This window comes from Anticarsia gemmatalis, chromosome 22 (assembly GCF_050436995.1).
Source record: "Anticarsia gemmatalis isolate Benzon Research Colony breed Stoneville strain chromosome 22, ilAntGemm2 primary, whole genome shotgun sequence".
In the NCBI taxonomy this organism is placed as follows: Eukaryota; Metazoa; Arthropoda; class Insecta; order Lepidoptera; family Erebidae; genus Anticarsia; species Anticarsia gemmatalis.
Window position 1 is genome coordinate 9184500 of NC_134766.1, and position 14503 is coordinate 9199002.

A 14503-nucleotide genomic window follows, 5' to 3' on the forward strand; every position below is an offset into this window, starting at 1 on the left:
TCATATTTCCGTTTACATTAGAATATGAGTTATGGTAGCAGGCACACATTACCGAATGCGTTTAGAATAATTACGTCATATTATGGTAAAACTACATTAGATCTACGTGTACACACAGTCGCTTCAAAATTCATATAATACAAAAGTGTAGTATTGAATGAAATACACCAATAGGTAGGTATTTCAAAATTACCAATGTCTCATGTAATAGAAAATAAATCTATTGCTATTTACTGGCAATTACTGGACCCGGACCCTAACTTTGGGTTACTACTGCCCGGGTATCAAACCCGAGACCTAATGATCAGAAGTCGGATACACTACCGACCGCGCCATAGAGGCAACCAATAATGATGTTGTAATTTCGCAAAGCTATTGAATAGAATTGACTATCAAGATATAATGTATAGATTAGATATTCTTGACACAAATATTATTAATACATTTATTGCTTTTAAAATTAGATAATAATATCATGAGTAAAAATCGAGGAAAATAAAATTATTCGCAACTAAATATAAATCTATACTTCTATGGTAATACAAAAAATGGGAAAATTCGAGTTGATGAAATTCAGAAGGAAAATTAGAATTAAAAATATACGTTTCCTAATTTTTACAAAACGCACAGTATAGTCAGATGCTATGATTCTCCCTTAAAATAAAAAGAATCCAGTTTTAGACCTTTGGATACGAAACACAAAAAAGGTACTAAGAAGCACTTATAAGTGTGGTCTGAAAGAATAATACAATACATTTCATTGTGTAAAAGTCTTATTGTTGAAAATTTCATTACCGTACCGACAACAAACACATGATTTTTTTAATCTATCCCAAAGTTATATGCGAATAAGGTATCTTTGTGAGATTGAGTTACTTTTACAATTGAAGACGTCCCAAACATTTCATGCTGTTGATTAATATCCCGGTTAAAATGATAGATAATTCAACATATTTGATATACTTACATGTCATGTAAACAGTCCTACTGACTATAAAACACGTACGGTGGGCTATTTTACTTATAGGAATCATTTTAACACTTATTACACACTTTTTATTTCTTTTAAAGAAGATTTTATGTCACTAAACTACTTTATTCTTGATTTTTCAAACTTTGACACTTATTATCACAGTTTTTGGTACTATTATGGCACTGAGATGAGACACTAATTGCAGTTCCTATGGATTATGTATGTGGTTTTCCATTTACAAATATTTTAGCATCGATTGTAAAGGGCACATGGATTTTATTCGCACGATTCCAACACTAAATTCCGTGACTATATGAAGTGAATAGCTATACAGGAAAACCGATATATAGACACAAGGGACCTAATGAACTTATTGATAACGTTCTAAACACAATATTACGTATTAATTACGACATACGATTATTTTTCCTGTTACTCATTAAATAAAAATAACACAAACACTCAAAATCTGATTTAAAACTGCATCCTTGTACTAGGCGAGCATAAACGCTAGGAAGTTGTTCCACACATCACTGACGATTGAAATTCACACTCCCGAATATTGGCAAGTCCATTATTACGATCTAACTTCTTTAATTTATGTTATTCTGGTACTTGCGGACGATGTGACAGTATGGCACCGTGGTCGGTTCGACACTATTTAACAAAGAGTACTACATACGATCACGCTGTTGTGATAACGGCGAGATAACACACTTGAGACTAGTACACACTTTATATAAAATATTAAATTGAATAGCGATAGCCTACTGATAGCACAACTAAAAGATTTATGTTGAGTGAAATACCGACAAACAAATTTTAGAAGCCTTAGTAAGAGCTACTAAGATGTAATTATTATAAGTAATTGCGTTTGGCTGTTACGTGTTTAATGCTTAAACTGCTGATCCAATTAGATTTATCGACTTGTCGTAAAGTAATTTGATAATCGCTGAGTATTTTATGAAATTGCAAATTGATATTTTCATATAAAAAAGTTCGATTAAAAATGCGATAGTGCATACCTACATATTTTCGCTTGTGACTTGTGACCGTTGATGTTTCTAAAAAACTATTTTTTCTGTCGTGGGAGAATAATTCTAATACAATCATATAATATAGTTGTATTTATAATATTTACAATTCCCACTAGACTTCGTAGACATAATATCAGCATTCAGTTATCTCACGTATGTTTGTTCATGATTCACTATTGTATTGAACTTTGCACTTCATGAGAATCTAACACGCTTTGATAACCCAAGAATCAATTGGTGAGAAAGCAAAGTCGCACTTACACCAATATTATTCAACTTGACTAAGATTGTCTCACTACCACTCTCTTCTCGTCTCTTATTATCTCGTCTTTCTCCCGAGAGAACACTACACATATTATGCCACCAGTAATTCCTGAGATTAGTGCATTCAAACCGACAAACAAACAAACAAACTCTTCAGCTTTATAATATTAGTACCTATAGATTTACAATCTCAGTCCTACAGAGTAGGGGGGGCGAGCTTATTGCTATAGACCGGGCGTTACCAAACAACGGGCTACTAAAGAAAAATATTGTAATTGAAATAAGAAATGACCACTTTGCCTTATCCCGGGTATCAAACCCGATGCCTCTGCGTGGTTGCCGCATCCACTACCTACCGCGCCACAGAGGCATAGTAATTCACGTCTACATAAATATGTACATACATACAAATCACGCCGTTTTCGCATAGGGGTAAGTAAAACCAAAAAAAGCTCCGGGTATATCATCACGCTACGAACAATAGGAGCAGTGTAGCAATAAGAAATGTTACAAAAACGGGGAAAAGTTTGACCCATTCTCTCTTATGTGACGCAAGCGAAGTTGCGCGGGTCATCTAGTAAATTAAAATTGTTGGGCAATTTACACACGGTCGTCTTATTCCGAACTAAGCGAAGTTTGTACTATGGAAACCAAATGACTGATAAACATGCTTCTATACTTCCAAATACATAATTAAATATATTAACAACCAGGCTCAGAACAGATACTCGTACTCATCACACAAATATTTGTCCCGGGTGGGATTCGAAACCACTACTGCTGCGAGAAACGTGCAAAATATAAAAAGTAGAACAGCGAAACATAATTATTGTTTCACTTCATTAATAGATAACATCGTAGCCCTAGATATCTAGATATTACTAAGAATCACTACAAGTTAAGATTAGCATCTATTTGTTTTGGGCTAAATGTCTAGACTGAAACTAGGTAGACCTACAAATAGCTGGCGTCGAGCGGTCGCGACGACGGCTAGACTTGCCTATATTCGTTTGATAATTATGTAACACTGTAATATGAAAAGTAGTTATAGCCAAGTGGTTTAAATCAATACAATTCAATGTTATGTATGCGAAAGTCTATCTGCCTATCTGATTCATTTTTATAGTTAAACCGCTGGACCGATTGTAATGATGTTGTTGCATAGAGATAGTTTAAGACCCGATTTCGGACATAGGCTACTTTTTGACTGCCTAAGGCGCAGTGGTTTTGGTCACCACGCCGCTACCATCGCTTCAGGAGGTTGTGGGTTCGATTCCCACACGGGACAAATAATTGTACCGACTCTGGTTGTTTTTTGTGTCCGTCGTTTGTATGTTTGTCAAAGTCCCCGCGACACAAGAGCATTCTTAATGCGGGAGTGCACATATAATTATTCCGTGTCCGTGAACATTGTGTTCACCGCTTTACATTACCGAATATTTATATCGATCACGGTTACTTGCTCTCGGGACGAGATTATCAGCATCAGTCAAGTTAAGATTAACTCGAGAGTTAAGATAACACGTTTAAATGATAAAGTTGCTTAATATTAGCCTTTAACTCATACAAACTTACACCCGAAAATGTAAGCAGAAGTGTAGTATACCCACGATTCGCCATTATCAATGTTAGTCCCATGTAATTTGGAGCGAACCTATTGCTTAACTTCGTGCTAGCTTTTTTTTAACCCATCACTGACCTACTGCTGGGCAAGGGCCTCCTCCCAAACGAGGGACGGGTTAGGTTAGGGGTTAGGGCTCGGGTTGGGGACTTTGCATACCCTCAATAAATTAATTAAACAAATTTTAGGGGTGCAAGGTTTCACTTCGATGTTTTCCTTTACCGTTAGAGCTAAGCTAAGCTAGCTAAGGTGTTATTGTGTTGCAAATCATTGGTGTGTTGACTCAAGTACGAACCCATGAACCACTTGCTTGAGGTGTCTTATACCACTCATCTTTATTTTATTTTGTATGTAAAATACCTCCTAACGCCTTACCACTCTTGCAATTAATGTAAATAGTCTGCCATTATCATTATGGCAAGCATTCAATTATAATTAGTCCCATCATTGGTCGTGAGAAACATAATTTATATTCACTTGTAAAATCACCAAGCTATTTGTCATTTAACGGGCACGTTACTAAACTCCCGGCTACTATTGTTTATATTCTGATATAAATTTAAATAGACTAATACTATAGCCGACTCTGGAATCGAACCCAATGACCAACGATTGAACCATGAGCAGCAAAATTTCTTTATAATCTTTTCTATCATTTGCCAAAAATCATTTATTTAAGGTAAGCCCAACAATGATGTTTATCCAGTTTCCCTGTAGGAACGAATATAATAAATATCTATTTCCCATTTATGCAATTAAACGTTTCAAGCTATTTGGTATTACGTCACTCAAACGATTTTATGAAACAATCGAACAAAATAACTACACCTGGCTATAAACGAACAAACGACTTTAACAATATGAGTATATATTAGCATGAAGTAAAGGGCAAAGTAATATAAAACTCAATAAAACAGCTTACATCACTGTTCAAACGACATAACGTCACTGTGAGCGCTGAAAAACTCCAGTTTCACAGCGTACGAAGTGTCAGATAAACTATCTGCTAGATAAATAATGACAAACAACTCAAATTTCAACCTGGTAGACTAGATATTTATCCAGACGTGGTAAAACTAGGGCTTAACTGACTTGAAATAAGTTAAGCAAAAATCTATGTTCCGCGCGGGACACGCTTTCCGAGGTGTCAATTCTAAAAAACCAGATACTTTTATAAGTTAGAATAAGTCCCGCTATGTACAAAATATATCTAGCAACACTGCCTGACCTTACGAATGAGATTTAGTCACAAATTACAGTGCACTCTAAGCCCGAAATATAGTCAGACGACTTAATTACTTCCATACGAACGAAATTGCGGTCAAAACACATTTTGGCACTGAAATTGTAATTTTTCACGTATTTATACACAATCACTGCGCACTTTCTTATATTTAAACAAAATTTATTTATTTCGATTAATATCTCATATTACTTACGTCGAGTTATCATATAATTCACAAGTACCGTTTAGTTTAGTGTTTATTGTAACCCGTGACCAAGGTCGACACAATTTGATCGAAACGTCGGGCAAACAAGGTAACCTAACCTTTAATTTTCAATCGCGTTTAGACCCGTTGCAGTAAAATATTAAGACGTCTTCAGTTTTAAAGCTAAGATTAAATTTTTTGACACTTAAACCATAATTATATACACTTTTAATAATCACTGCACGAAATATTACCGATTTTGAATGAGTATACTTAAGATTTCTTAAATTTTAAAGCTAAGATAAAATTCTTGACACTAAAAACATAATTATTTACACTTTCAAAGATGCACTGCACGAAATATTATCGATTTCGAATGAGTACAACAGGTTACCGTCACAAGACCGTGTCGCGTACTGCCGGTCACCGTCTAAATATACATCGGCACTCAAAATAGACGTTCTCTCATAGAAAAGGGATGACCTAAGGGTGACATACACGTGCTATATTATCACGTTCAACCACGCATTTCATTTAATTATGCCGCTCGGTATAAAGGTGTTTTATTATTATAATGTTACCTACGCATCTTTATAAATATCACTTCATAATATAAAACAAAGTGAAGCTTGTCGTCGGATACTGTTGCGAAATATAAGAATAATGTAGATTAAAAAGGACTTATCCTTATATAGCACTTTATTCGACCCGGGACGGAATCAAACCCGAGACTTCTGCATGGTAGTTGCATACATACACAAACAAAACAAACAAATCCTAGATCTATAGAATCTAATTAAAAAATGTATGACGGTACCTACGCGTATAACTTTCGAACAACTAAACCAAATTGTTTTTTTTTTTATATGTTTCTGACTATGACAAGGTTTGTATGGGATTGATGGGGTCAAAATTCCCACGGGAATGGAATCAACGGGATAAAGTTGTAGGTACTATACCAGTACGAAATCGGGCCAGTCTGATAGCAAATGGATACCAACTGCGCCACAGAGGTAGGTACTGTAGGTAATACCCTTACTTTACCCCGAAATAGATAATTGTCATCATGATCGATCAGTCCATTTATCTGATCGCATTCAAACAGACCTTCATTACTTCTAATCAGTGAGTAAGTGCAACTGTAAGAAACTCAAACAATAGCCGTTGAAGGTCTAATCATAGTGAAAATGTCTGACTCACTATTTGCATATCTACTAGCTAGTATAATAATAAAACGGAATATTTTATTTGCAGTGATACCCGAGTGGTATAAGCTGGCACCTCCCATGGAAGTGGTTGCAGGTTCGAACCCGAGGCAACACACCTTTTCGACTTTTCGAAGTTATGTGTGTATTAGAAATAATTATCACTTGTTCCAACGGTGAAGGAAAACATCGTGGTGCAACCTTGCATGCTTGAGAGTTCTTAAGAACAGTTCTTGAAGCTCTACCTCTTCCTCATTACGAGAGCAGACCTTTGCCCAGCAGTGGGACAGTAATAAAAAATAATAAAATATTTTTTTTTATTTGATAATAAATATAATTCATCCATTAACCAGCTCGGTGAAGGTTGTGTATAGCGGGATCTTAGACCATTTATAATAAAATATAAACTTTATTAGAGAAACCAGGTTTCAAAAAAGTAGTTTAGCATAAATCTTTTCATTTTTTGTCTACAATCTAGTAAGCGTAACATATTACCTGCTTTACTTCGTTTATATTCGTACTTTCCTCATTGTGAGAATATTCATCTTTAGTTTGTATATAAAAAAATATTACATACATTCTAACATCATTTTGTAAATGTCCTCCTGACCAATATTCTGCTACGGCAGCCAGTTTCATTGAAACCAGCCAACTGTGCAGGACTTTGTTTATTGTAGCCAAGTGTGTGCGCAATACACAGGTACACTCTCTATTCCTTTACTCTATTAGTCCGGTGGGACGGCTAAACCGACACGACCAGTGAGAGGTCAGGCATACCAGATTTACCCGAAGGTGTAGGCAAAGGTGCCAACATATTAGACTATTACATAATATAATAATAATAATCTATACTAATATTATAAAGCTAAAGAGATTGTTTGTTCGAACGCGCTAATCTCAGGAACTACTGATTCGAATTGAAAAAATATTTTTGTGTTGAATAGACCATCATATCGAGGTAGGCTTTAGGCAATAACATCACGCTACGGCCATTAGGAGCGGAGTAGCAACGGAAAATGTTACAAAAACGGGGAAAATGATGACTCTCTCTTGTGTCGCAAGCGAAGTTGCGCGGGTCAGCTAGTGTTTTATACAAAAGAAGTCTTTCAAATAATCTTTTTCAATGTCAACAAGATGTTAAAGTGGGTAAGCTAGGTTCAAGTTCAGTTGTGTAATAAATACTACTGCAGAAAAAAACATAATTTGTTACAATGAATGAAGGAAAATATCGCGAGGAAACCTTGCATGTCTGAGTTTTTTTAAAACAGTTCTTCACACTATATGAATAGGGTTTTGGCGAGTGTGGTGGATTTAAGACTTTTCACTTAAGGGCACCTTGTCTGAAATTTCTGGGAGAACCTTTTCCATCAGAGAAGCAGATAATAGTTTAAATTTATTACTGTTTAACTGCTTCCAGTCAGGTAGTATCAGTAAAGGAAATTATGAAAAGCAACTAAACATAATAATATTTATGTTCAGGTGAAGATGTAAAGCCCAGAAACTGATAGCAAGATGTATTGGAATCTTATACTATAGATTGGTCTCAAATAGCTTTTTACAAATAGTTGAAAGAGGTAAGGCCCCGCAGTGAAACAATATGGGCTGAAAATTTTAATAATGTTTAGGCGTTTAAGAGATTCACCTTTTTCTAATTACATAGAAATTCACAATTGTTTCTCACTTTATACTTCTTTCTAAAATAGGTAGTATAGAATCTACAGAACAGATAAAATAAACTGTTAGTGTGATTATCACAATATCCGGTAAATATCTGACAAATAGATATATTTACAATGATGACATCATCAAAGTTAATAGTTCCTGAAAGAGATTATCTTGTAATAATACCGCAATTATAAGATCATAATTATATTTATGTTCAATGCTATTCTCACATAAAATTACTAAAACATTTATATTTTGAAGGACTTCAGATATAATTTTTATTATTATATGAAGTTTATTTAAACAAATATGTACAGTCAACTTGGGTAACTTTGAATCATTTGGGTAACACTGAACGTGGGAATTTTAACTAGTTCCGATTATTTTTTCATATGAAACCAACAGAATAAATAAAAGTTTGCAAAACTAAAATGAATTTTTATTAATTGTGTTGGTTTCATATGAAAAAATAATCGAAAATAGTTAAAAATGCCACATTCAGTGTTACCTGAATGATTCAAAGTTACCCAAGTTGACTATATAAATGCCATGTAGCCTCAAGAGAGCTATACAGATATTATTATCATGTTATAACCCAGGTGACTGGATTGTGGTGGTCTATACCCAGCTTCTACCCAATTGTTCTAGTATTGTTACAAATATACGTAAAAAAGTTAATAAATATAAATTAGATATAAAAATTGCTATTATTGATAAATACTATGAGTGACTGCAATGTTAACATGTCAACAAATTATACTAAGGTGTTATAAAATAAAACAATTCAAATAATTGTCAAACATTTATTGTATACCCAAATCTTATTCTAACATGAATCTACTGTTTCTTAGTCTCTAATGTTTCCTCTTATCGTCACGATTGTCTCTGCCAGACTTCGACCGTTCATAGTCATCATACTTCCTAGACATACCACGGCCCCTCTTCTCGTCCTGTCTACGTTCCCTGGAACGGTCCATTTCTCTGTCTCTTGATCGAGACTTGTGTCTTTTACTTGAGTATTCTCTCTTACGGTCGTACGGAGAACGGGATCTCCTCTCCTTCTTAGATTTATGGCTGCTATGATACTTAGAAGATAACGGAGGAGTCTTAGGCGACTTTTCTTTCTTTCTATCCCTTGTGTTAGATTCTTTTGATGTGGAAGCAGTTGGTGACTCAGCCTTTTTCTCTTCAGATTTGGCATTTTCTTGATCTTTCTGTGCTTGTATGTGTTTATTTGCCTGGTACACTCTACGTAAACCATCAACTTTGCTCTCAAGCTCTTCAGGGTTTACTTTAGCCCTTTTGTATAAATGTAAGATGCGCATTGAGACTTCTCTAATATCTTCTTCGGTCACTTTGAATAGTAGAAACCAGTGTGGGTTGTTTGGCAGTGGTAGACCTATTTTCCTGGCTGTTAGGTAAATGCAAGCACATGCAATAGTCTCAGGAGGGAAACGCATGAACACATCTGTGCGCAATGCATCATTCATGTAGTTCCATGCCATTTGCATGAGTTGGCGGTTCTTCTCATACTGCAGTAATTGCAAATACACTACAATAAGTTTGTGTGGATGTTTCACATGTACACAGAACCCTAGCTCTTTCAGTATACGTCTTTCAGCTTTGATCACTTGGTTCTTCAATTCTATGTAGTTCTGATCTACTATCAGAGGACTAATAGTCTTCTGAGCCCTAACTTGTTTGATATGATGAAACACATTGATCACATCTCGTATTCTACAAGGTTTTTCTTCGACTTTCGATGCTAAGTAAATGCTGCCCATAGCCATCGCCTCCATTGGATATCTGACGAAAGACTTGGAGTAATAAAATCTCTGAAGGTAGATTTGTCCGGTTGCCATAGCGACTTGCGGAAGTTTGAGCAGGATCCCAGCGGTCTGAATCATTTCACACCCGAGGATCCGGAGGTCTGTCTCAGTTTCGATGTCAAGGCCATCGGCTTGCGAGGGCGTTTCCTTAAATGCAGATTCCGGTAAAAGGCAATTATACAATGTAAGTATAATCTTTCGGCCCGAGTTCTTCAGTGGCTTCGCTGGTGTAGTCACAGCCGCCTTAGGCTGGCTTTGGACAGTTGTCGCCGTCATATTGATAACCCAAACCTTTCACTTTTCACACAACTTTTAATATAACTTTGTTAATATGATGAACCGTGACACATTTTTAGCACTTTACGTAACTTTTATTCAGTCTTTATTAGTTTTTTGAAGGAGTTTTAGCGAATTTCACGGAGAAAGCGCCACAAAAACACGCTAAAATATGAGTAATGACAGCTCTTTTCAAAATGGCGCCACCAAATCAAACATATGTCAAAGTCCAGTTTCGTAAACAAAAATCTCACAATAAATACAGTAAAGTGCGAATTTAATAGATAATTAGGACATACCGTGCGCCATTCTGTTGGTTAATCTTTGATCCTCACTATTTTACTCAACAAATACTGCAAAATACTAAAAACTAGAATACATGACACAGTAACTGAGTCAGTCGATCGATTTTTAAGTTGCGTTCCATATCCAGACTCCAGTGTCTCCAGTCACAATTAGACGGTCTCCAAAATGTTCAAAATAGGAACATATTTCTTCAAAGTAACAAAAGTGGATACTTGTTAAAAAATTCAAAAAATTATAAAGTATGAATCATAAAGGGTAGATATAAAGATAGAAAAGTTATAACAATTCTTAAAAACGAATTGTATGTTTTGATTTATTTTTTAGAGGTTCGAAACGTATCCCGGAAATCCTTTAGTGATGTGAAGTTAGCTCAGATTTGCGCCCTTGGCGGCAATTACAAGAAGGTAATCAATAATGTAAATGCGACAGAAAACAACAATAGCATTTTACTCTTGACTGCGTGCCAACAATTCTTAATTTAATTATGAAGTTCTATGTATTTTCTTATAAAATATTGTAAGATACTTACAGCCAGGGTCCGTACATTTTTGGACGAAAGAATCCAAAAAATCGTGGCCTTCTCCAGCTTCAAAACAACATTTTACGAACGACATTGTTTATAGAATTTAAATTCAACAACAGGAAAATGTATAACAAGATAACATGGAGATTTATTAATATAACATTTTATAATAACTAACAGGTACTAGGTCAACACGGCACTAAATTAGATAGTATTCACATTAATAACACTAGGTAATGTTTCAAATAACAAGGCTACGAGAAAAAATATATTTAGGCTCTTAAAACACAATACTTTTATAAAAATAAAGGATATCATAGAAGGTTCACTCAAAAATATAGAATTGCTTGTTACGTTAAAATTGACTAAACTTAACTAAATATGGGTCAACGATGTCACATTTCGGAAGTGAGTTTTTTTTCATCTAACTGAATGTCAATGCGATCATAATAATACGTTAACCGGCAAATTAAAATGCTCATAACAACGTTCAGGTTTTTAGCGAGTTTGTAGTCTTTCCGAACTGGTAGGATAATGCGCGGTAGCACACATTTAAGTTTCATTAAAATTAACGCTAGAGGCGCTAGCAGTGAATATTCGGGTAACTATTCCTACAACGTATGGATAGATGGCGCTGACTCATAATGGTGTTTATACTACTTGACGACAGAGAGCGTTGTGTTAATTTAAGTAACTCACCAGCAGATGGCATTCAACCATCCATATTTAAGCGAAACATATTGTTTTTGATAAGTTTTGTTGTTTATTTGTTCAATAAAACTAAAATAATATCTCCTCAGGGTTAACAGTCTATTGTGAGGACTCGTTTATAATCGGTAGTTAGATCTAATATGATACAATGTCAATAAATGCGGACAGGAGCGTAATATTTTATTTTCTAATCAGGTATTAGTGGACACGCCGTGGGTGGACCAGTGACAATATACCGACGCCCGTTGCGTGTTGCCCTATCTGAGAAGTACAGGCGAGTGCTACTGACTTAAACATACGAAATAACTTTAAAACAATCACATTCAACATGAATCAGATAATTTTATACCACGAATTATTATTATTAGACAACAAATTTTGAAATTGAATTCCACCTAAATCAGTTGATGGCGAAATTACTTTCAAAGGAAGAAAGGTTTGGTCTTTTGTTGAAAACATTTTTTCCTTTCCCTGAGTACAAACCAATGTTCCTCGTTTAACTGTAGTTCTTAAGTACTACCGGTATACATTTTATATCACATTCGTCATAGCTAAAAATGAACAACAATATAACTCTTTTAAGTCGAAAACTGCCATAGGTAGTACCTATTCAGGCTTTTAATTACACAGATTTTTAAGTAAAAATACTGAACATCAAAATTATTTTTTGCATTAAACCGCATCATTGATTAGTCGTAACAAAGATGAGCAAAAAAACGTAATCATGGCTAAAAAGTAATTGTAAATAATATAGTTAATTAAATGTATCGCCAACCAACGATTATGTGTTATAATCTTAAAGTTTTTTGTCGAAATAATTTTGAGGTTATGACTTTGACAGCTTGTGTATTGACAATCGTGACCTTTGTATTGAACTTGAAATTACTTGCGATAATTTTATTAGAAGGTAAAATTTTTTTGTAACGAAATGCTTTAATTGCTTTTCTTTACGTGCCGTTCAACTTTGAGGGGCTGAATATAGCAACTAACCATTGTGTAGATGTCAAAGTACAAATATAGACGCGTAAGTGAAGAGTGCAGGTGATGGAAACGCAACAACGCAACGACGACAATATTCCGTATTGCTATCTGCTACTGCTTTCCCACATTTATCGAATTTATTTCGCGAACCGAATTTCTATTTTACAGGTGACTATGTCAAACATTCCTTATTGGATGGTACCAATGGTAGGAATTGAGATACAAGACATAATTGCCCGCTTTTTTTTAATCTTAGTCAGCTTTATGGAGTTTACATACGAATGCCTCCAAATTTTCACATGTTGTTGACGTCCTTATTCTTGGGTCTCCGACTTTAGTTCAAAGTCGAGTGCAGCCCACTTTGTTTTAAAGACATTCTACAAGTCATTGATACAATTATTTTGGGAGGAAGTCGGAATCAGCGACTTTATTACAAAAGTCGGTGTCGCCGAATTCGTTTCAAAGCCAGTCTACAAGTTGCCAACAGGAGTCGGCATGTCGGCGAGCTTGTTGCCTATAATAACTTAATTAAATAATACGCGTATTTGTATCCGAGTGTACATTATTACATACATAGCGTTTAATAGAAAAGCCGTGTTATTCCTATAACATGGTGCATGTTTAGAAAGTGTCTGTCTCTACCCGCACTTAATATCAAACTTTATTATATGTCGATCGTTTAGAAAATGTTGAAGTAAGCTAAGTGCTACCTAAGTGTTTAAACACGTAAGTGAAAGAAATATTCCTATCCCAAAGATGTGTCATGCCTTATTACTATCCCACTAGCAAAGCTTCATTTTCGAAGATCTTTGACAGTCGTTATCAGTAGTCAGAAAGAAGCTTGAAAGTCTGAAAACCAATATTACCGATGGGTATCGCGTTATAACCTAGGAAACTGGGTTGTGGAGCTCTGATAGGCAGCCGCTCCATGTAATATACTGGTATTCAGCTGCATCCGGTGAGACTGGAAACCGACTTAACATAGTTAGATCTTTGACGGTTGTTACCAGTAGTCAGAAGCTTGAAAGTCTGACAACCAGTCTTGCCAATGGGTTTCGTGTTATAACCTAAATAACTGGGTTGTGGAGGTCCGATAGACAATTGCTGCATGTAAAATACTAGAATTCAGCTGCATCCTGTGATACTGGAAACCGACTCTATCATAGTTGGAAGAAAAGCTACGCTGATTGGTAATAGATCAATAAACGTCCGAAATACTGAAATTTATTTTTATGTGACTCCTTCAAACTTGATTATTCAAATCAATTCAATATATTATGTTCATATTTGGATTCAGTCAGTCTACAATTTATTTAAAATCACTAACATCCATTTAAGTTATTATTTCAAACGTTAGCAAAAAATACACATTATTATAATAAATTGAATATGTAGGTGTAAATAATGATTACATAAGTGATTGTGGGCAAAAACTCAAGTTATTTGCAAACATACAAACATAAGAAGTTTAGTAAATTGAAGGTGTTGTGGTTAAAGAAATATACACGAAAATAACGTTTTACAAAAATACTGTATTAATATTATATGGAGTTTGAATTAATAAAACGACTTTTCGGAGTTATATGTGTATTAGAAATAATTATTATCACTTGTTCCGACAGTGTAGGAAAACCTCGTGATGCAAGCTTGTATGTCTGAGAGTTCCTTAAAACAGTCCTTGA

The 14503-nt window shown here is 35.0% G+C and overlaps 2 protein-coding genes across 4 annotated transcripts in view; both read right to left on the reverse strand.

The window, feature by feature from the left end:
• Positions 1–11536, reverse strand: part of stmA (Protein EFR3 homolog stmA) — a 43251-nt gene extending 31715 nt beyond the window's left edge. The window contains exon 1 of one of the 3 annotated variants that reach the window (XM_076128999.1): positions 968–1718. In XM_076128999.1, the coding sequence (XP_075985114.1) occupies positions 968–1034 (67 nt within the window). In that variant the 5' untranslated portion in view covers positions 1035–1718. Of the gene's footprint in view, positions 1–967; positions 1719–10599; positions 10727–11135 lie in introns of those variants that run through there. The other 2 variants (XM_076128997.1, XM_076128998.1) reach the window with 2 other exon arrangements.
• LOC142982517 (cyclin-L1) lies at positions 8985–10528 on the reverse strand. The gene has a single exon (XM_076129002.1). It carries the CDS (start codon positions 10298–10300, stop codon positions 9050–9052), a length of 1251 nt encoding a protein of 416 aa, XP_075985117.1. The 5' UTR covers positions 10301–10528; the 3' UTR covers positions 8985–9049.
• Positions 11537–14503: the final 2967 nt, after the last annotated feature.